General features: G+C 51.1%; 1 protein-coding gene across 1 annotated transcript in view; it reads right to left on the bottom strand.

Annotated features, from left to right (window-relative positions):
• Positions 1–3850: 3850 nt before the first annotated feature.
• The window catches only part of LOC115647283 (solute carrier family 22 member 13-like), a 35604-nt gene continuing 15494 nt past the window's right edge, over positions 3851–23960 (bottom strand). The window contains 7 exon segments of the mRNA XM_030554182.1: positions 3851–4064; positions 5014–5113; positions 8042–8250; positions 12519–12579; positions 12582–12597; positions 21215–21335; positions 23505–23673. Coding sequence (XP_030410042.1) covers positions 3851–4064; positions 5014–5113; positions 8042–8250; positions 12519–12579; positions 12582–12597; positions 21215–21335; positions 23505–23673 — 890 coding nt within the window.

The raw sequence follows: 23960 nt of genomic DNA, 5'->3' as shown, positions 1-23960 counted from the left end.
TCTCCCTGACTAGATGGTCCAGGGTGGTCTCCAGATGATGTTGGACCAACTGCATTATCCCTGGGTGGGAAAGAATACAGTCACAAAGTCCTTGATCAACTAGCGGAGCTGCTTCCTTTGCACAGGGGAGAGTCCCTCACTCCCCATACTGTGATTAGTTCTTGACTGCTGGATACAGGGGCCCTAATTCAGGTTCTGTAGAAGAATGAGTTTTCAGCAGGGCCTCTCATGTCTTCCAAGGTTTGAGAAGATTCTCACGATAGACCTTGGTTTCTTTTTTCTTCCCAGGTAGTTTTATCTCATAGTCCACTAGCCGTACCTGCCTGACCACTTCAAATGGACCTAGCCATCAGGACATTAACTTAAACTTAGCTGAGGGTATTAGCAGAAGGACACAGTCATCCGGGTGGAAAGTTCACAGTCATGCCTCTCTATTATAATTTTGTTCCTGCGCATGTTGGGCCTCTCTCAAATTCTCTGTGGTGCACACCCCTATGTTTCTGAGTTGTTCCCTCACTGTCAGATGTCTCAGGTTGTGCTTAAGGCACCTGCATCCTGTTCCACCCAACCTTCTTGCGGCACATTCAGGATTCCATAAAGCAACTCAAACACAAAGAACCCTGTAGAGGCTTGTGGGACCTCCTTTATGGCAAACAGGAGTGGTGGGAGTAGCTGGTCCCCCTGGGGTTGTCACTAACAAAGCAACTCAACATTCCCTTCAGAGTCTTATTAAACCTCTCTACTAGGCCAACAGTCTGTAGCTGGGACACTGAGTTATCAGGGACTTGACCTTCAGAAAGGCGCATAATCCACACATCACCTGAGAGGTGAAGTTAGTCCCTTAGATCTGTTAGTGTTTTGCAAGGAAATCCCACACATGAGAAGAACTTCAAGAGTTCTGGGGCTATCACTGGAGCTCTCATGAAGCAAACAGAAACAGACTCCTATTGGCATAGACCATCTTGACCACACGCTCTGCACCCACTGCAGTGCCGTAAGCATAGACATGCCCTTCGTAAATGACAGATCATTGTAATGGGGGGGCTGTCAAAAGGAGGTTGAGTCCAAGGCCAGCAGTACCACCTCCTGGTGATACTCTGGCTTGTGTCGTCTAGTGGTGAGAGTCAATGGTTGCTTCGCCTAGTGGTTGGAGTCAGTGGCAGTAATTGCCCAATTGCAAGAGTCAGTGGCTACTTTGCCTAACAATTGGGACCACTTGTTTTTTTGCCCAGTGGCCAGAGTCAGTGGCCACTTTGCCTAGCAACTATGTGTCACCCAGTGGTGAGAGTCCACTGCCATATTGCCCAATGGCGGAAGTCAGTGGCCGCTTTGCCTAGCGGCTATAGTCAGTAGTGGCGGTAGGGACCCCAGGACCAGCTACACTGGCTGCTACTCAGGTAGCTCCAGGGAGCACCTGAGCCATGGTCCTGGGGCTGCCTTGGGGACTAACCGAGCAGCAGCAGTCCTGGGGCGGCTGGAACAGTAGGCCCCAGGGGCACCTGGAGGCCATCTGAAGAGTGGTACCTGGGAACAGCAGCTAAGCAGAGCCCTCCTTCAGCAGGGCCCCCCAAGAGCAGCATGGCCACAGAAGTAGAGTTTTAGTCAGGGGTATTTTTGGTTAAAGTCATGGACAGGTCACAGGCCATGAATTTTTATTTACTGCCTGTGACCTGTCCATCCCTCCCCCTCCCCTGGCCTGCTGCTCGACTCCCCATTCGCCACCTCACCCCACTCGCCCGCCCACCTCTCATCTCACCTCCCCGCCTGTGGGGCCCGGGGCGGTCGCCCCAATTCACCGTACCCAAGGGGGTGGCATAAGAAAGCCAATAGACCATCTGCCAAATCATCCCTAGAGCAGGTACTATCTGTATAGTTTTCTCTGCTAAGAGTGGTCAGACTCCAAAAAGCCCATCAGTCTTCTTGGATGGACGAATTAAATAGGTCCTCTACCACAAAGGGAAACAGGCCCTCCGGAACACAAAGGATTCTCCACAGGTTTTCATTGTATTCACTAAGCACAGCTACGCCCCATTAGGGATGCCAGTCCATTGCTTGCTGTATTTGCAGCAAAAACCCGACTAGACTTTTCTTTCTTGGGTAACACTAGGTAAAAGGTACAAGGCTTTGAAGTGAGAGTAGATAAGGGAGAGAATTTGAGATGAAAAGGATTGTTAGCTATCTAGTGTAATCTATCCATGGGATTGTTTTCTCGGGTTGTATCCAGTCTACCTTTATATATTGCACAATTCATTTTCTTTGCAAGGCTATTCCACTGTCTAACAGAACTCACACTGGGGAAAGTTTCCAAACATGGCACACATGACGGGAAGCGAGGAGAGAAAAGATATTTATTGTGTCCTAATTTCAGATTTGTATCTTAAATTCATAGCTCCAGTTTTTTCCCAGCCAGGCTGTTCTATCGAACACTCGCTGACCAGAGCAGGGGTGACTAACTGCAGTGCTTACTGGGAAGCACTAAGAGGGACCTTAGGGAAGGCAGATCAGATAGAGGAGAAGAAGAGCTGGCAGGGGGGTGGTCTACTTGAGGAGTTAGTGTGAATGAAGAACCCAAGCTGAATCCACCATGGCCTGAAGTCCTTATTCCTCAGCATCTTATGGCTGGCTTAACTAGAAGCGCATGCTCCTGGGTCCAAACATTTTGGCTGTCTTCTTTTAGTTTCAGGTCTCCAATTTCATAGCTATCATTGACATTTTCACAGGCCCTAATGAAAGGCAATATGGTTAGGTACAGGAAAATGACACTTTTCGAAATTGCAGCAGCCGTTCCTGCTTTGCCACTGGCTTGCCATGGAACCATGGCCATTTCCCCCATAACTGGAAGGTGCTTGGTCCTGCTGTGAAGGGAGGGGGCTGGACTCAAGGTCACTTCCAGTTCTATGAGACAGGCATATCTCCATATTACTTGACATAGCCCTGGCTGGGATGATTTAGTTGGGGACTGGTCCTACTTTGAGCACAGGGTTGGACTAGACACCTCCTGAGGTCCCTTCCAACCCTGATATTCTATGATTACCCAGCTCACATTCCCCTTGCCCCAAACACAGCCTACTCTGAGCCACTGAGAGCATATATACTTAGCCACAGTTCTTCCGCTGCTCTCTTCAGCACCTTCCAACCCACAGAAGCACCTCAATTTCATCCCTTCTCCCTTCCCTGAACAAAATCACAGCCCCCTTCAACCTGCTGGACCCCACTTGCCACCACCAGAAGATGGTGCTCACCTCAGCAAGCAAAAAGCCTCATGCTCACAGCACATTGGCCATGTTTCTGCACCTACTCCCCTCCCATGCGGTTATACTGGTCTCCATGGCAGTTGTTGCCAATGCACATTGACTTCCCCTCCGGCTCCCAGCCCGATGGCAGAGTTGGAAAAGGATTGGGAGCAGATTCCAGATGGGGCAAATCAAGACGCACTTTGCACAAGAGAGCTAATCAGGCATAGAGGTGGTACATGTGTTTCCCCAATTCCTAGGAAGTTAGTGCCCAGATGAGAGGCACATAAGGATTGGCATTTCCCTACGGGTTGGCTTCCCCATTTTCTACAACACCTGACTCCCCTTCGCACCCCCACAATCAGATTGCTTAGCCTTTTCCTTTCAGAATCAAGCTGCCCGCTAGCATGACTATTGACAGTGCAAGTGGGAGGTGGGTGAGTGGTGCATTTAATTCACGGATGGGTCTGAAAGAGCTGGCAGCTCAGTTGGGTATAGTTTTTGTCTCAGTTGCCTGAATACCGCTAAAGAGGGAAGCAAAAGACACCACTACTACTACTTAGCAACATGTGAAAAGGTGAGGGGGATGGGAAACGCTGCGAACGCATTTTGAGGACTTACCGCTGGCTAGCCACAGCTGCCTCTATGTAATCCTGAAGCACTTTGCCACAAGTCTCTGGAAGCAGGAAGCAGAGGATTCCTGCAATCACTGGAGTGCTTCCAAATATCACTATGGAAATAGCAGAGTGGTACTTGTCCAAGAGACCAACCAGAGGGGAGATGATGCCATCCATTCTGGCTAACATAGAACATAAACCCAAACTGGTCTGCCTAGTAACAGAGGAAAGCAGAGAAGGTGTGAATAGGATGCAGTAGAAGGCCTTTACTTATGGGGTTGTCTCCAGTGGTCTAGATTCTTGTTCTGTTCTGCAGCATGGCAGAATCCCAGTTCAAGACCTGATCAATGCCCTACTTCCCAGGACGTTAAGTGATGTTGGAAGTCAGTCAACAGCCTTTTGTTTTTAAATATCTGCAGAAATCTTCCATCTTTGCATTACCATCAGTAGGGGCAGTATTGCAGATAGGGCTCCAATGTTTGGAGAAGGCTGCTTAAAGTAACCACAGGGCTCAAATCAGTGGGGTCTTATCACTGACTGTAATTGATTATTGCGGGAAAAAAACAGTGGCCAAAGGAAGATGTTTTCCAAACAGGTTAACTTGATGAAACACAATCCATCAGTGGGTAGATGGGAGGAAAAAGCAACAACTAGAGGATTCTGGTTTTGAGGCAAATAGCCAGCCCAGCTCCATGCTCCCAGGCCATGCTGCCTCTCAGACAGTAAGCGACGCAGGTGGTCACCCAGTCTGGTGTCTTGTCTCAACCCAAAGCCATTAATACAGAGCAATACTATCTCTCTATATCAGTATGTCTGTGACCCACATCACCACAGCATCTTGGATTCAAATTAATCCATTTGATTTCTAGATCATAACCGGAGACTGACCACTGCCTGTTCTACAATTGCAGAAAAGATAAAGAGTGGGGCTGCTGAGGAATTAGAGTGGAGTATAGGAAGAAGGGCTATTTTTTCATCAGGGATTGATCCAGATCATCTGGAATCATAGCAAAAAGAACTCTCTGGACTTTCTGAGCCACTATTTCGTTCCTGAAAGCCTCCATTACCAGTGAAAATAATAAAACCCACCTAGTGGTGAAAATAGCCTAAGGATTTCAATCTTAGAGTAAACCCAGTTCCTGGGCAAAGGAAGGGGAGCTCACCTGAGGACGGTGGGGAACAGCTCTGCACAATAGACACAGGAGGTAGATAAAGAGGCAAACTTCCCTATCACAGCCAGCGTCATGACCACCACCGGCAAATCTGGTGGCAAAAGGCAATACTGTTATACAAAGCTTATATAGGGGGTTGGGGAGCAGTGAGCACAATTAGGGCTGTCCCATACGGGCCTGCCAGGAGGCAAAGCTAGCATACATGTACCGCTACACTAAGGAACACACCTCCAATGGGAACCACCAGAACCAGCATCAAAGGCTCTGGAAAGCGACTGCAGAGGTGGCATCTCAGGGTTTCGCGTTTATCACGCCTCCCCAATTCCTAGATCAAATGTATTCGGTGTACCAAGTGCCAAGAGCCTTTCCCTAGCAACCTGCCCTACAAACTCACCCTGGATTCTGAAAAATAAGCTGAGTGTTTTTTCCTCTTCATCACTATAACTGGTAATCAGAGATTGCCCAGACCAGATTATGCTCTCAGTTATACCTTCTAGCCCCTTACCTTCAGATCATGCTTTTATTTACTCCTGTGTAACCCTCGCCATCTTCACGTGCTCCCCCAGTGACCCCTGTGCAGCCCAGTTGACTTCAGACTATGCCCTTGTTGACAACTGCGTAATGAGGGGCAGAATTTGACCCTGCAATTAGAACTTTTGCAATTGTGCGAATGATTTACTAGCCCACTTAGAATCCAGTTCCCACAGACGTCCTGGATCTGCAGAATCAACAGGAGTGAAAACTTATTTCTGGCATTGAAGTCGACACATACTACTTGAGACACACACAGGGAGTCAATCCATGGGGTAAGTCCTTGTCAGACTAGAACCACACTTTACAGAATCCCCAAGGTTTCCAGTGCAACTTCAGCCAACTCCAGTAAAGACCAACTTGTATTAGGTAATCAATTGCAGCTGCTCTCTTGGAGGGTTGTTTGAGATAAGTTACACTGTAATACCCTCTAGGAGCCAGATAGAGAGGGGCAGTGAATCATCCAGGTGAAGTCAGCAGAGTTCAATCAGCCGCTGACTTCACTGAATTTACACTAACATCAAACGTAGCTCGTGATGCTTCTGAGGGAGATTTTCAAAGCTACAAATAAGAATTATGCCCTCAATTCCAATTAACTTTCAGCGGTTAACTTTCAGAGCTGGCTGCAAAACTGCCCTTTGTGTCTTTGCAAATCTTTCCCATTATGTTCTTTTTTCTTATTTTTATGATTGTTTCTTATTTGTTATTATGGTAGCATCTAGGAGCCCCAATCATGGACCAGGACCCCACTGTGCTAGGTGCTGTACAAATACAGAACAAAGTGACAGCTCCTGCCCCACAGGCCGTACAATTTAAGTACAAGACAAGAGAAAACACAAACAGTGGAGCACAAGGAAACAATGAGACAATACTGTGTAAATAGACCAGAAAGACACAGATGGGGGCAGGGGTAGAATATACAAGCAAAGTGATCAATGTGATGTTGGCTAATGGCATATTAGTTCCATAATTTTAGAGGAGGGGAGAGTTACTTAGGAAGGGATCAGCTACATGAAAAGAAAAGGGAAGGGAAGGGGGAGATGGGACAGCGCAGGGGTGGAGAGGCATAAGAACGATCAAATGGGTCAAGACCAATAGTCCATCTAGCCTAGTATCCTGTCTTCCAACAGTGGCCCATGTCAGGTGCCCCAGAGGGAATGAGCAGAACAAGTAATCATCAAGTGATCCAGCCCCTGTTGTCCACTCCCAGCTTCTGGCAAACAGAGGCAGTTGTGGAGTAAAAGTGAGGTGAAGAGACTCTGAGGAGGGAGAGGGAGAATTGAGGCAAACAGCCAGTCAGCACAGAACAGAGTCAGAGAACAGTCATACAGTTTTGGCTGGAACTTCAAGAAGTCCCCTGCTTGGGTCCTAGTGCACCCGGAGCGAGGGGGTCTGTAGAGTTCTGGGTCCAGAGAGCTGCTGGGGAATGAGGTGGCCCTTTTTAGTTTAGTTAACTAGCACAGAGGATTCAGATTTTCTAACCTACCTACCTAGATGCCAGCAGGCTATTGTCGCTACTCAAATCACTGGCTCTGCACAAGCCCCAAGCACTGGCGAAGGCTGAAGCAAGCATGAATCGCTCCAGCCCGCTTCAGTCCCTTTGAAAAGTGCTAGTACAGAACCAATTTGTAACGGGTTTCCTTGCATCTTGTACAGTGCTGAGCACACTGCCGGCACTTCCAAAACAACAACAGGGGAAGGCGGTGAGATCACAGGCAGCAGGAGGGAAAAGAGGAGGAAAAAATGAGGAGGGTAGGAGGAAAAGAAAAACACTTCCAGCCCTTAAAAACTTCTCCTTGGCTTGCAAGAGGGAAGTGTCTCCTTGACACGCACACCACGTTGTTCCACAGAGCTTCCCTGCGAGACTGGGGGAATTTTAAAGAACCAGGCATAGATGCTGATTCCGTGGCTGGAGCAGCCACGTGGAAAAATTAGTGGGTGCTCTGCATCCACTGGCAACCAAGCTCCCCGCCCCACTCACCTCACCTCCACCTCCTCCTCCTCCCCCGCGTCCCCGTTCCTCCACCTACCTCCCAGTGCTTGCTGCCACCAAACATCTGAAGCAAGTTCCAGGGTGGGGATTTGGGGAAGGATTCAGAATTGGGGAAGAGAGGGGGCAGAGTTGGGGGGAATGGGGGCAGGAGGGGGCAGGGCGGGGCGGTGGAGTTGGGGCAGGGCTGGGGGTAGAGGGGGGGTCAAACAGCCACCGGCACCAGTAGAAGTCGGCATCTATGGAACCAGTAATGTAAAGAGAGAAGAAAGTAACACTAAGAAAATCCAGAAATACATCAGGAATGGAGCCGTGTGGGTGTCATCTCCAGAAAAGGTGGCTCAGGCACTGAAAGCAAGTGTTAGGAGTCAATAGAGAGGGCCCCAGTCAGCTGAGCTATGGAAGGACAGAAAATGGAGTACAAAAGGAAAGTGTCTGGGACTCGACTGCTCCAGGTACCGGGTGGGTTGGGCTGCACTCCAGGGACTTGCTGTGTACCTTTTGGGATGCAGGTGATGATGAGACACGTGGCTCCGCCCAGGAGCAGAAAGCAGCCCTGGCATTTCTTCCTCCCAAACCACTGCAGCAGGAGGATACAAGCAAAGCGAGCTGGTATTTCAACAGCCCCGAACACAAGCTGCATCAGGTAAATGTCCAAGCCAAAACTCCCCACGTTAAGGCCACAGTATACCAGGCCGTTCACAAACCTGAAAGCAAAGCAGAGTAGAGTGTACACATCCCCAGGAGTGTGGTTAGCTTTAGGTGACCCCTTCTTCCATGGGGAGGAGAAACATCCATTGCTTGTGCTATAGAGTAAGTACTCCATGAAAGCCAAGGCATGGAGTGCTGGAAGACTCAATGAGGGAGGTAATATCAAAATGGCTACTACTGAGCCTGTACCACTGTAAGCAAATATTCCAGTGGCTGTGAGGACCAGGGGAAGTGCTGAATATATCTGAGAAAGGTTCAAACAGCAATTTGTGCTGTATATGTGTAAGCAGAGTCAGGATGAGCTCTACTCTGACATCTGGTGATGAATTGTGGTGAGTTGTGGAAAAGAACTTCAGGGGCTGGTCTTGTTTGCATAGCCACACCCACTCTGCCTAGCATGAGCCCACAGCTACCCCAAATGGTCACTTAGGCTGCTGTGGGGATCCCCGGTTTCTCTGTTATTGGAGCAGGAAGAATACAGTGTTGTTACCCTGATTATGTGAATCAAGGCCAGTGGAACTGTTTTATGACCAAGGGACTCACCATCAACTAAGTAGCACTAGCTAGACAAGGGACATGGGTTCCAAAACCCAGTGAATTGAAAGAGGTTGGTGACAGGTATTTGTATCTGATGGGATGGGCCCCCTTTGAGATCCTGAAACAATAATTGCACCTCCTATTCTTCTCTCCACTGTTGAATATCAAAGCTAATTTTGATTCTATTAAGAGTCTAGTTATAGGTTGCTGTGCTGAATTCACTTTGGGCCAATGGCACCCCTACTACAAGCAGAAATCATTAAGAGCTAAAATCACTAAAGAGCTAAGATCACTGAGTGCTGTGTTAACTAGTGGAGGAGCCTGAAGATGTATTGCTAAGTGGCTGGCAAAGTGGAACAGTTTGTGGGATGGTTGAAGTGGCCCACGGGACGGTGAGCAGAGCGGAGCGGAGCAGTTTGTGAGACAGTTGGAATGGCCCATGGGATGGCAAATTGAGTGAAGCGGTGCAGAATGGGGCAGTTTGTGGGATGGCTGGAGCGGCTCACAGGATGGCTGGTGGAGTGGAGTGGCTTGTGGTGAAGGCTGCAGCAGAACCCCACAGAGAGGCAAGGCAGTCGGCCTTGGACCACATAAGGTGCCCCTTAACACCCTGCATGCCCCTTTCTTCCCTCAGCCCCATTTCCATCCAGCTGGGGTATGTGTGTGTAGAACTCTGCAGATAGATAGATAAACTTTTGAACTCTGGGGCTGCAGGAACAGACACTTTTGGGGTGTTGGACTTTTGAGACTTTGAGGTGATCTTTTGGGTGGCTGGACTTAAGACTCTGAGGGGAACACCTTACTTGGGATGAGTCTTTTGCTCACCGTTTGTGTTATTAATCCTGGTTGTGGTGTTTCCCCAACATAATGCAGCATTGTTTCCCTCCTTTATTAAAAGGCTTTTGCTACACTCAGACTCCGTGCTTGCGAGAGGGGAAGTATTGCCTCCTAGAGGCGCCCAGGGGGTGGTATGTAATTGTCCGAGGTCAAAAGGGAGGGATTGAGCTGGTTTTGCATTGCGTTATTGAAACAGAACCCCTAGATACTGAACCCGGCCCTTGTTGCTGCCAACTCAGACAGGCAGAATGAAATACATATGAAAGCCACAGGGGCAAATAAACTGGAGAAGGAACAAAAGGTTGCCCTGCTCTTAACAGTAGCAGGCATATTAGCCCTAGGCGTACACAATGCATTCCAGGTGGGGAAAGACAGGAAAGCTTTGCAAAAATAAAGCAAATGTTGGAGCATTATTGTGTCATTAGAAAAAAAATGTTATTTGTGGAAGATATATGTTCAGAATGAGAACGCAGAACATAGAATGAAGGGAAACAATAGAGAGGTTTGTTAGACTTCCAAACAGGTCTGTCAATATGGAAAACTAAAAGATTTCCTCACTAAAGGCCAGAGTGTCCTGGGGTGTACCAATAAAAAACTCCATGAATGGTCACTAAGGAAGATGAATCTGACACTAGAAAGGGCAATATGTTTATGCCAGACAGCAGAACAAATACAAACCCTAGAGAAAGTCACAAAGCAGACTCAGTAGCAGAGCTAAGCCAGTAAGGGAAAGATTCACAGAAATTAAAATAGAAAACAGGAAACAATGTCAACAATGTGGCAACCAGCATGACCATAGGAAATACCCAGCATTTGGGCAAATATGTGGAAACTGTAATAAACCAACCATTGTGCTCAAGTGCGCAGAGAAGCAGGAAATTAAATTAAATGCAGAATGGGACTCCTCACGTGAAGGGAAGACCTGTTCTTATGCATAATAAGGGTACACCAATTGTGGTACCCTCAGTGATGAGAATAAAAATATTGGAATGAATGCATGAAGGGCACCTTGGAAAGACCAAATCAAAAAGGAGAGCAAGAGAGATTGTATTCTGGCCATGGATGAATAGCGATACCAAAGAAATAGTGAGTAAATGTGGAATGTGTCAGATGTGCATAGATTCTCAGCAGGAAGAATCAATGATATTGCAAAAGCAACTCACAGTCCATGGGACAAAGTCAGAATTCACATGTTCAGCGTGGGAAGACAAGATCACTTGAAAATAATTCACAAAGTGATCCTGTTATGGACAATGAGTCTGAACAGAGGTACATACAAGGACTGGAAGACTGTTGAAATGTTTCAGAGACTGATCGAGGGTTGTTCAGTCAGCTACTGTAATTGTTATAGTTTTTTTTAGTTTAATTTAATAGTGTTTTAGTTCCATTACAAAATTTAGAAAAGGGCTCTGAAAAAGAAAAGGGGTGCTATGGACTAAGGCCCCTCCGGAGTGCAGAGAGTGCATTCTTTCTGCAATCATTTGATCATTTTTCAGTGAGGCATTGTATGCTGGGTAAGAGAAACATAGGAACATAGGACAGAGCAAAGTCAGAGGTTGCAACTAAAGAATAGTAGGAAATTTTGTTACCTAATTTCTATACATAGTGTCTGTGCTTACTAAAGGGATTATCTAAAACTGTTCCACTTATCCATAAGATATCACTCTAGTCATATCTGCACTAGTGCTTTTAATAGATCCTTGCTATAGCCATATAGGCTTGGGCAGTGATTGTGGAGATCTCACAAGGAGAGCAGTAATCAGATGGGAGACCTTTGAGGATAGCCCAGGGTCTACAGGAAATGGTTCTCTTGATATAGCAGGTGGCACTCTGAGTCATTGCTGAATCAATGACCTACCTTGACATTAGTATACGGCACTTCTACAGCCTCTTACAAACATTCATTTTCATCTATGAGAGGTAGGGTTACCCTGCACTTTAGAGATGGGGAACTGAGACAAAGAGAGGTTAAGTGACTTGCCCCAGGTCACACAGAGTCTGTGGCAAAGCTGGGAACTGAATCTAAATCTTTTGAGTCCCAATTTAGCATTATGATCACAAGGCCATCTTTCATCTTTATTACTCATGAAAAAAACATGTGGTGGTGTTTCGCAGAACAGTACATTTGCTCATTCATCTCTTAAGGGAGTAAGAAGAGGACACGTTAATATGAAACCGAAGGCACATTAGGTGGCTTTACAAAATTTTGGTGCACCAGATATCCATGCCTATTTTTTAAGTTATAAAATGGAGAAATATTTGGAGGACTTATCAGGCATAGCACATAATTAAAGTAGTTTTCCCAGGGCCAGTGAAAGGAAGTTTCGCCTAGGGGGCGAAACTTCCACCTTGCATGCCCCCCAGCTAACCCCGCCCCACCATGGCAGCTAACTCAGCCCCCTACCCGGGGAGCCCCCCCACAGCAGCTACCCCCCCACCGTGACAGCTAACTCATCTCCCCCCCATCCCCCCATGGCAGCTAACCCTGCCTGGGGAGACTTCCCCCCTTCCCCCCACCAGGCAGCTAACCCTGCCTGGGGAGACCTTCTGCTGAAACTAAGCCTGCCTGAGTAGCCCACCCCAGCTCACCTCGGCTCTGCCTCCTCCACTGAGCATGCTGGCGCTGCTCTAATTCTCCTCCCCGCCCAGGCTTGCGGCGCTGATTGGAGGAGACTTAGAGCTGGGCTGTGTGCTCAGCAGAGGAGGCAGAGCGGAGGTGAGCTGGGGCAGGGAGCTGTTCCCCTGTGCACCCCCACCTCGTTATTGCGGGCAGCCCTCTCCACGCGCCCCCCCACCCAGCTCACCTCCACCTCCTCGCCTGAGGGGGCTTTTAGGTGCCCCCAACCACTAGGCGCCTAGGCGGCCGCCTAGTTTGCCTAAATGGTTGCACCAGCCCTGCGTTTTCCTCAAGTGCGGCTTCCTGAAGAGATCCAGGATATTTCCAGATTTGCTCTTTTTTCAGGTGTCATCTTCAAAATTCACAAGCAAAAGAGTCAAAATATAGAAGAGAAACCAATGGCTGGATCCAACTCCTACTGAAGCCAAAGGAAAGACTTCCAGCAACCCCAGGGAAAGGAGACTGGTACCAAGAGGGTTCTGGTGATGAGAGGCAGAGAACTGCGGCATGACCATTCCCTGCTTTGCCTGAGTTGGGGCAAGGACCTGTACCCAGGTGAGTGCCCTAATCAGCAAGCTATTCTGGGGTCTCTCTCTCTCTCTCTCTCTCTCTCACACACACTCACACACACACACACACACACACATACACACACACACTCTTCCATCCCGAACCTAAGAATCCTTCCCATTGAAAAAGACGGTTACTCACCTTTGTAACTGTTGTTCTTCGAGATGTGTTGCTCACATCCATTCCAGTTAGGTGTGCGCGCCGCGCGTGCACGTTCGTCGGAAACTTTTTTACCCTAGCAACTCCAGTGGGCCGGCAGGTCGCCCCCTAGAGTGGCGCCGCCATGGCGCTCTATATATACCCCTGCCGGCCCGCCCGCTCCTCAGTTCCTTCTTGCCGGCTACTCCGACAGTGGGGAAGGAGGGCGAGTGTGGAATGGATGTGAGCAACACATCTCGAAGAACAACAGTTACAAAGGTGAGTAACCGTCTTTTCTTCTTCGAGTGATTGCTCACATCCATTCCAGTTAGGTGACTCCCAAGCCATACCTAGGCGGTGGGGTCGGAGTGAGAAGTCGCGGCACGGAGCACTGCAGTTCCGAAGGCCGCATCCTCCCTCGACTGCTGGACCAGGGCGTAGTGGGAAGCAAAGGTGTGGACCGATGACCAGGTCGCTGCCCGACAGATTTCCTGGATGGGCACACGGGCGAGGAAAGCCAGCGACGACGCCTGCGCCCTGGTAGAATGCGCAGTCACACGGCCCGTAGGGACATGGGCCAAGTCATAACAGGTCCTGATACAGGACGTGACCCAAGAGGATACCCTCTGGGAGGAGATAGGAAGCCCTTTCATACGATCTGCTACCGCCACGAAAAGCTGGGGGGATTTTCGGAAGGGCTTAGTCCTCTCTATGTAGAACGCGAGAGCCCTACGGACATCCAGCGAGTGGAGCTGCTGCTCCCTGCCTGAGGAGTGAGGTTTTGGGAAAAAAACCGGAAGGAAAATCTCTTGGTTGACGTGGAAGGCTGAGACCACCTTGGGCAGAAAAGCAGGGTGTGGTCTCAGCTGCACCTTGTCCTTGTGGAAGACCGTATATGGGGGGTCTACCACAAGAGCTCGGAGCTCCGACACCTGTCTAGCTGAGGTGATAGCCACTAGAAAGGCAGTTTTCCAAGAGAGGTAGAGCAGGGAGCAAGTAGCTAACGGCTCAAAGGGGGGCCCCATGAGCCGGGACAACACCAGGTTAAGATCCCAGGTTGGAGCAGGGGGACGGACGTTAGGGAATAAACGTTCCAGCCCTTTAAGGAATCTCGACACCGTCGGGTGAGAAAAAACGGAGCGACCGTCCGCACCCGGGTGAAAGGTGGAGATAGCTGCTAGGTGGACTCGCAACGACGATAAGGCCAGACCTTGCCCTTTGAGGGACCAAACGTAGTCTAAGATTTCGGTTACCGAAACTTCCATAGGGCGGAGATTTCTCTCTACGCACCAACAGGCGAAGCGCTTCCATTTCGCCGAATATGTGGCTCTTGTGGACGGCTTCCTGCTGCTCAAGAGCACCTCTCTCACAGGCGTGGAGCAGCGCAGCTCGGAACCAGTCAGCCACGCAGGAGCCACGCCGCTAGGTGCAGTGACTGCAGGTCTGGGTGACAGAGGGTCCCGTGGTCCTGGGTAATCAGGTCCGGATGAAGGGGCAGGGGAACTGGGTCGGCTATGGCCAAGTCTAGCAGCATGGTGTACCAGTGCTGCCTGGGCCATGCTGGGGCCACCAGGATCACGAGAGCCCTGTCCCTGCGCACCTTCAGGAGGACCTGGTGGACCAGAGGGAACGGGGGAAATGCATAGTACAGGTGGGTTGACCACTGGATGAGGAAGGCATCCGCTATCGACCCCGGCTCCCTGCCCTGAAAGGAGCAGAACGCTTGGCACTTCCTGTTCCCCTTGGACGCGAAGAGGTCCACCCGGGGATAACCCCACCTCCGGAAAATGGAGAGAGCGACGTCCGGGCGAAGGGACCACTCGTGGGACAGGAAGGATCTGCTCAATCGATCTGCCAGAGTGTTCCGTACTCCAGGGAGGAAGGAAGCCCTGAGGTGAATGGAGTGGGCTACGCAAAAGTCCCAGAGTCGTATCGCCTCGTGGCACAGGGAGGAGGACCTGGTGCCGCCCTGCTTGTTGATATAGTACATGGTCGTCGTGTTGTCCGTGAACACAGCGACACAACGACCCTGAAGCTGATGACAAAACGCTTGACAAGCAAGGCGGACCGCTCTCAACTCCCGCACGTTGATGTGGAGCCCCACCTCCTCCTGGGACCACAGGCCCTGTGTCCGCAGGGTCCCTAGGTGGGCCCCCCAGCCTAGATCTGAGGCATCCGTTGTCAGGGATACCGAGGGCTGAGAGGGGTGAAAGGGAAGACCCGCACATAATACGGACTGGTCTAACCACCAGCCGAGAGAAACTAAGACCTTCTGGGGGATTGTGACTAACATGTCTAACGGTTGCCTTGCCGGCCTGTAATGACTGAGAAGCCACAGCTGGAGAGGCCTCATGTGGAGCCGAGCGTAGTCGGTCACAAAAGTGCACGCCGCCATGTGGCCTAACAGGGTTAGACACGTGCTCACTGACGTCAATGGGGCTGACCGCAAACGTTGAACGATCGCCGCCATGGTCTGGAACCGTTGCAGAGGCAGCGAGGCCCTGCCCACAGTGGCATCCAGGACGGCCCCGATAAATTCCACCTTCTGCGTGGGCCTCAGAGTGGACTTGTCTGCGTTTATCAAGAGGCCCAGACGTGCAAACATGGCGGTGATCATGCGGACATGGCTGTTGACCTGCTGTTCCGACGTGCCCCGAATCAACCAGTCGTCCAGATAAGGGAACACGTGGACACGGTTGCGCCGAAGATGCGCCACGACAACTGCCATGCATTTCGTAAACACCCTCGGGGCCGTGGACAGGCCGAATGGGAGGACTGCAAATTGATAATGAAGAGCCCCCACAACGAAGCGGAGAAAGCGTCTGTGGTGCGGCCAAATGGCAATGTGGAAATACGCGTCCTGCATGTCGAGGGCGGCGTACCAGTCTCCCGGATCCAGGGATGGAATAATGGTCCCCAGGGATACCATGCGGAACTTCAACTTCACGAGGTACTTGTTGAGTTCTCGCAGGTCGAGGATAGGCCTGAGGCCCCCCTTTGCCTTGGGGATCAGAAAGTAGCGGGAATAAAACCCCTTGCCTTTCTCGTTTTCCGGAACCGCCTCTATAGCTCCTTTGCTGAGGAGCGTCTGCACCTCCTGCCGAAGGAATTGCTCGTGAGAGGGGTCCCTGAAGAGGGACGAGGAAGGAGGGCGGAAAGGAGGAAATGAAACAAACTGCAGGCGGTATCCCGTCTGCACCATGCTTAAGACCCAGCGGTCCGATGTTATTTGGGACCACGCCGGGAGGAAAAACGAAAGGCGGTTGGAAAACGGGGGGGAAGGATCCATAGGGGAAACTGTTACCGCGCCCTCGGGCGCACCTTCAAAATGAAGGCTTAGGACCAGGCGGGGGTTTTGAGGAGCCTTGGTTCTGCCCCCCTTGGTTCCCAGACTGCCTGCGCCTGCCGTTCCTGCCGCGGCGCCTGTAAAGGTCCTGCCGCTGGCGGAACTGGGAAAACGGCCTACGTTGTAGCTGTTGTTGCGGCCTAAAGGGTCTACGCTGCGTCACGGGGGTGTGCATCCCGAGGGACCGCATAATGACCCGGTTGTCTTTTAGACTCTTGAGTCTGGGGTCTGTCTTATCAGAAAACAGGCCCTGGCCTTCGAAAGGAAGGTCCTGTATCGTGTGCTGGAGCTCCGGCGGAAGGCCGGAAACCTGCAGCCAGGAGATGCGACGCATCGTAACTCCTGATGCGAGGGTATGGGCAGCCGAGTCCGCAGCGTCCAAGGAGGCTTGTAAGGCCGTGCGTGCGACCTTCTTGCCTTCGTCCAAGATGGCCGTAAACTCTTGGCGAGCATCCTGTGGCAGCAGCTCCTTAAATTTGTCCACTGCCACCCAGGAGTTAAAGGCGTATCTGCTCAGCAGGGCCTGTTGGTTAGAGACCCTGAGCTGCAGCGCCCCAGCCGAATACACCTTACGGCCAAGGAGGTCCATCCGCCTGGCTTCTCTGGATTTGGGGGCTGGAGCCTCCTGGCCGTGACGCTCCCTATCGTTCACCGATTGCACCACCAGTGAACCTGGAGTCGGGTAAACATGTAGATATTCGTATCCCCTAGAAGGGGCCATGTACTTTCTCTCGACTCCTTTCGCTGTCGGAGGGATGGAGGCCGGGGACTGCCAGATGGTATTGGCGTTGGCCTGGATGGTCCGTATGAAGGGCAGGGCGACCCTGGTGGGAGCATCGGAAGAGAGGATGGTGACAATTGGATCCTCTATCTCCGAGACCTCCTCTGCCTGCAGACTCAGATTTTGAGCCAATCGCCTGAGGAGGTCTTGGTGCGCCCTGAGATCCAGCGGGGGGGGACTGTTGGAGGAGGTACCCGCCACCGCCTCATCCGGGGAAGAGGATGATGAGACCCCAGGCACGAGAGTGTCTAACTGAGGGTCTTCCTCAGCCCTCGCCTCTGCCTCCGGAGCTGCAGCGGAGTCCTGCTGTTTGGACCCTTCCTCCCCTTCCGGGGAGGGAGGGGGGCGAGACAAGGAGGCTTCAGGGGCCCTACGCTCCGCAGTCGCCGGTCTAGCAGGGAGCTGCTGGGGGCCCTGGGCCTGATGGTATGCCCAGGGTGTCCAGAATCCCCACTGTTGTGGGCCTTGGTCTTGCAGCGGCGGATCACCGAACAGCGCCGCCTGGCGGTCGGTGCCCAGCGCATACCCGCTGTCCGTCTGGGAGGATACGGACGGCTGTCTCGAGGGCCATGGTGGGGCCGACCCCGGATGGTAAGGGTCTGCGCGGGCCGGCACGGAGTATCGTCTCGGTGCCGGGGACCGGTGCCGGGAGTCATATCGGTGCCGGGACCGGGATCGGGACCGGGATCTGTCACGGTGCCGGGATCCTGATCGGTACCGGGCGCCGCTTCGGTGCCGGGACCTGCCACCAGCTCGGTGCCGGGAGGTCGACCGGGACCTACCACCAGCTCGGCGCCGGGAGGTCGACCGAGACCGGGACCTGCCACCAGCTCGGTGCCGGGAGCTCGACCGGTGCGGCGAGTAGCGTCGGGACCTGCTCCTGGAGTCGCGGTATCGGTGCCGCCGACTGGAGCCTGACCGCGACCGCCTCGATGCTGACCGTTGCCGCGAGTGCGACCGGTGCCGCTGAGGGGAGCGGTGCCGGGACTGCGAGCGGCGTCGGGATCTGGAGCGCCCAAGACGTTGGGACCTGGATGGCGAACGACTGTCTCTGGGCGGCGCCGACATCATGGGCTTGCCTCTGGACACGACCCGCACCGGAGGTACCGGGGGTGGCAGCCGAGTGGGCTCAGTCAGGGCAATAAGGTCCCGAGCCGAGGCGAAGGTCTCCGGAGTGGATGGGACCACTATCTCAACCCCAGATCTCATGGGGGAGCTCGGCGGCACCGAACTCAACGGACCCGCCGGGCCCGGAGTCAACGGTGTTGACGGTGCCGGCGGCGCCGCGGCCGATGTCGAGGCCGGGCGCTCTAGCCGGGTCTGTCTGGCCGGAGTATCAGACTTCGACGGCCTTGGCTCTGACTCCAGTGCCGGAGAGGGTCGGTGCCGAGGAGTCTTCTCGGTGCCGGAGCGATCCGGTGCCGGTGCCGATACCACGGCCTGCGAAGCCGTCGGGTCAAGTGCCGCCTCCATGAGTCCGGAGCCTTTGATCCCTCTCCTTCTTTGTCCTCGGCTTAAAAGCCTTACAGATGCGGCACTTGTCGGATCTGTGCGATTCCCCGAGGCACTTCAGGCACGCTTCGTGGGGATCGCTGGTAGGCATGGGCTTCTTGCAGGCCGCACACTGCTTGAAGCCCGGCGAAACAGGCATAAGCCTGGCGCCGGGTGCCGGGAAGGGCTAAGCCCCCGGCGAAGAACTACTTAACAACTATTTAACTAAACTATCTACTTAACAAACTAATTAACAACTATAATGGAACTAGTGATGAACGATAGATAAACGATAGATAACCAGGAGAGCTAGGGACGTGGAGGACAGCTATGCCGCGCTCCACAGTTCCAACGACCGACACGGCGGTAAGAAGGAACTGAGGAGCGGGCGGGCCGGCAGGGGTATATATAGAGCGCCATGGCGGCGCCACTCTAGGGGGCGACCTGCCGGCCCACTGGAGTTGCTAGGGTAAAAAAGTTTCCGACGAACGTGCACGCGCGGCGCGCACACCTAACTGGAATGGATGTGAGCAATCACTCGAAGAAGAACTGACCTTTTTGTGCAAAAAGTTTCGGTTTTAACCAATCAGTATTTTTCTGACCAAAAAAAACCCAAAACCTTTCATCGAAAGATTCCTGAACAGCTCTAATTAGAAGGGCCTGCCCCATGTACGTGGTCTGGCCATGAATTTGTTATCCAGGGCAATGGGAGGCAGTTGGAGTTTTCAACGACTTGCAGGACTTTGAAGAGACAGTACAGTTACTTCCTTGTGAAGCGTTTGCAAAAGTCACATCAAAGGAGCACCACCTCTGACCTTCTTACCCCATTTTTGGCAAACAAGAGTTGGCATTAGAGGCTCTTTGGAGGACAAGAAAATAACATGAATGCACAGCGATAAGGTTTTTGCTCATATGAGGTTTGAGAGCATTCTGTTTCTATGGGGAGATTTTGAAAATTCCCCAAGGAATTTATGCACAGAAGTCCCACTGACTTGAAACACGTGCATCTAAATCCATTAGTTGCTGTTATAAACAGATAGCTAAGGGTTAATGTCTCTTTCACCTGTAAAGGGTTAACAAACAGGGACCCAAACACCTGACCAGAGGACCAATCAGGAAACAAGATATTTTCAAATCTAGGGGGAGGGAAGCCTTTGTTTGTGGGTTTTGGGTTTGTGCGCTGTTCTCTCTGAGTCCTGGACGGGACTAGAGGTGCAACCAGGTTTCTGCCAATCTCCCTGCTACAGTCTCTTATCTATTCAGAAAAGGAGTAAGTAAAGGCGGATATAGTCTTTTAACTTGTTTTTTTTCATTTGCAGATGTGTACTTGCTGGAAGTAGCTTAAATTGTGTTTCTGCTGGAGAAAGCTTCTTTCTATTGTCTATAAACTAGAAAAACCCTGTATAGTTACCATCTTGACTACAGAGACAGTTTTTATGTTTTTCCTTGTTTATTAAAGTTTTCCTCTTTTTCTTAGAATCTAATTGATTTTTTTTGGTTATCTTTTGTAAGACTCCAGGGAAGGGAGTCTGCACTCACCAGGGAATTGGTGGGAGAAAGGAAAGGGAGGAGGGAAGAAAAACCTGCTCTCGGCATTTATCTCTGTATCTCTCTCCGGGGAAGAAGGGAGGGGGAAGGGGTGATTCAAGGAGTTGAATCACGGTGGTCTCCTAGGGTACCCAGGGCGGGAAAGAGCTGGGAGAAAGAAAGGAGGGGGAAGGAAAATGGTTTATTCCCCTTTGTTTTGAGACTCAAGGAATCTGGGTCTTGGGGGTCCCCAGGGAAGAGTTTGGGGAGACCAGAGTCTATCAGATGCTCTACCTAAGTCCTGATTGGTGGCAGCCTATCAGATCTAAGCTGGTAATTAAGCTTAGAGGGATTCATGCTAGCACCCATATTTTGGATGCTAAGGTTCAGATTTGGGAATTATACTACGACAGTTGCCTCTGAAAATCTCTCCCCCTACCCCCCCCCATTTTAGGTCATTTGCAAGAAGATTCAAAGAGAATTTCCCCCAAGAGCAGCTTACCAAGAAAACTTTCCTTCATGGTCCTTGTGGCACTGAAACTACAAGGCCTGAAACCAGGCGATCAATGCTTGAGCCTGGGAAAGATTTGGAGAGTGTAGCAAGGGCTGTGTTGACATTGCAAGCTGTCACCTTAAAAGTGGGGGAGAGGGGCAGGGCTCCTGCTTGCACTCTATGGGGTTCTGTAGGGAATGATGCTAGCTAGGCCTAGCAGTAAGCAGCCTAAAATAAGACAACATGAGTTATGTATCTATATTTTAGGGAGTAGCCAACTTTGTCTTGCTCTGTTTTGGGGTTCTTGTGTGTCCTTCAGAATTCTAAGAAATAAGAGTCTTGAACTGTAACTTCCAGCAAGGCTTTTTTTGTCTATCTATCTTCTGTGTGTGTGTATGCTCTGAACATAACTGTTTGTTCACAGGAAGCACAAGAGCCATTAAAATATTTTTAAAGCTCTTGTATCCATTTATATAAATATTTATCCTCTGGCTCTCTTTCCCCCTCCCCCCCACCCTCCACAAGAGATTTCTGACTCCCCATGTGCAGCATGTTTATCAAACGGATCGCCTGACTCCAAACCTTTTAGGAGAGTGACCGACTCCCATCTCAACATTCGTTACCTGGTCCAGCAGTTCTGGTGGGATGCTTTGCTTATTTGCACACGCTGCCTTTTGAAGCAGTTTTTTGGCTTCCTCTATCTTCCCTTTCATTGCAAGCCAGCGAGCAGATTCTGGAAGGACCCTACAAAGTGGTTGAAAAACCACAGTTACCCACTTAACTGTATCCCTAACTTCATCTACCCGATATGTTCTCAGTGCTATTACGTTCAATCTGACTGAGCGTGTTTACAACAGCAGACATGCAGGTCTTCTGAGGCAATATGGCTCAGATTTGTATTTGGGGGGTGCTTTGTTTCAATAGAAATAATTGTATTGTGCTGCCTAGAGTTAGGCTCTTAAATCCATATTTAGGCACCTCAATTAAAGTGGCCTGATAGTCAAATACACTGAGCTCCCATTAACTTTGTATACGACTTTACAAGATCAGGGTATAATGTGAAATAACCTCGCCTTTGATGTGTAGATGAATCCACTCCGTAAAGCCCGTGTGTAACCTGGATCACAAACAACTAGGGTGACCAGTTGCAGGGGCGGCTCCAGGCACTAGTGCTCCAAGCACGTGCCTGGGGTGGCAAGCCACTGGGGGCACTCTGCCAGTCGCCACGAGGGCAGCAGGCAGGGTGCCTTCGGCGGCTTGCCTGCGGAGGGTCCGCTGGTTCTGCGGCTTCGCCAGACCTCCCGCAGGCACGCCTGCAGGAGGTCCGCCGAAGCCGTGGGACCAGCGGACACTCCATGCTTGGGGCAGCAAAATGTCTAGAGCCGCCCCTGACCAGATATCCCGATTTTATAGGAACAATCCCAATTTTGGAGTCTTTTTCTTATATAGGCTCCTATTATCCCCCACCCCCGTCCCGATTTTTCACACTTGCTCTTTGGCAGGCCTGCACAACTCGTAAAGCAGCGAGGGCCACCTTACTCCAAAGAAAACAGCTGAGGGCCAAAACCTCCCAGCCCCGCAGAAACACCCCGCCCCAGGACCGCCCAGCCCTGCAGAAACAAACCCTCCTTCCCCAGCGCCGCCCCACCAAAACAGCTGTGGGCCAAAAAGGAAAGTTGGGGGTGGGGAAGTGATAGTTTATTTTAAATCAACCAGAGGCTCCCAGCTGAAGAGGTGGCTGGGAGCCCTCAGGGTCAAATTATAGGGCCCGGGGCTCCGACGGCTGGAGGAACCCAGCCAGGCCAGCTCTAGGTTTTTTGCTGCCCCAAGCAAAAAAAAATTTGGCTGTCCCCCATCCCAGCCCTGGGCTCCCCTCCGTACCCCCCTGCTGCCCCAGTCCTGGGCTCTCCCCTCACCCACCCACACCCCCTGCTGTCACAGGGTTGGGCTTCCCCCTTTCCTCCCCACCAGTGCCCTTCCCTGACCCCGCTGCTGCCCCAGCCCTGGGCTCCCCCCCACCAGTGCCCTCCACACACACCTCCTGCCGCCCCAGCCCTGGGTCACTGGTAACTCGCTCCCAGGGCAGGTCATTCAACAGGAATTTTGGATGTGCACAAAACACAGACAGGATTGGTTCCCATATGGTTACAGAACTGCAGTAAAGTGGAACAATTTTCAGCTTGTGTGATTGGAGGATATCTGGATGCATATTATAAGACTGTCCTCCATAAATGAGGAAAAGTTGAGGTGCCTTTATTACTCTTTTGTTCCACTCTTTCTTTCTATGGGGAATTTGTCAATGCAATATCACTGGCTTCCTTTTAAACAAACAAAAAGACAATGGCTGTTGAAAATAGCAATTCCAGTCCTAATAAGCATTTCTTGCTCAGTTTTATCCTACTTTTTCTACAGCAAGTTACAGTGGATCAGTATATTTGATTTGGGAGAAAGGAAGTAACAGCTGCCCAGACTGAGCTCGAGCACTCCTGAATTTTGAGGTGTTCAAATCTGGAAGGCAGGTGCTGGAGGGGGGAGCTGTGGGCTCCGCGGGGGAGTATGGCAGCAATGTGTCTGGAGCTGCATGGAGCTAGACACACTGATCTGAGTGGCACGGTAAGGGGGCTGGGCGTTGGAGAAGGGGTAGGGGGTTCCAGGGGGCAGTCAAGGGACAGGGAGCAGGGGGGGTTGGATGGGGCAAAGGTTCGAGGGGGTCAGGGGATAGGCAGCAGTTGGGTAGGCATGGGAGTCCCAGGGATTTATCAGGGGACAGGTAGGGGGTGGGGGATTTAGAATCCCCTCGCGGGCCGCACATTCAGGTTCCACAGGCCGCATGTTGTGCTGGCCTGCTGTTTGGTCATCCTACAAACAACACTGCAATGGGTGGGAAGAGCTCTCTGGCAAAAGCATATTTACCATATGTAAAAGAAAAGACCAAACATTGGGGCCGATCCAGCAATCTGCAACAGCTTCCAGCTGCGAACCCCATAAGCTAAGCCAGCCAAAGCCATCTGTCCAATGGAAAAGCAGCAAAAAGAGATAACTACTGGATGTGTCCAGCAGGAGACTCCAACCCATTCAGTGCCTAGAAACATTAACACAGATTGAACTCCTAAGAATCCTAATGGTTCAGCACCATTTAAAGGACTTTTTTTCTATTCCAGATAAGTATAAAATAATAATTCCCTACCTCTCAGTACTGCTGAGAGTCTTGCTTAACTAACCTTTGTGAATCTCCAAGGAAAAATGCTCCATACATGTAAAGTATGTTATTAAGAGAGGGGCTTCCATGACTGTGTGTAGACAGTGATCTCAGAGATACAATAGCCTATAACCACTCATGAGAGATACTAATGACAACCCGAGCACAAA

The sequence above is a fragment of the Gopherus evgoodei genome, chromosome 2 (genome assembly GCF_007399415.2).
Source record: "Gopherus evgoodei ecotype Sinaloan lineage chromosome 2, rGopEvg1_v1.p, whole genome shotgun sequence".
Lineage (NCBI taxonomy): Eukaryota > Metazoa > Chordata > Testudines > Testudinidae > Gopherus > Gopherus evgoodei.
This window is presented reverse-complemented; position numbering and strand designations above follow the sequence as displayed.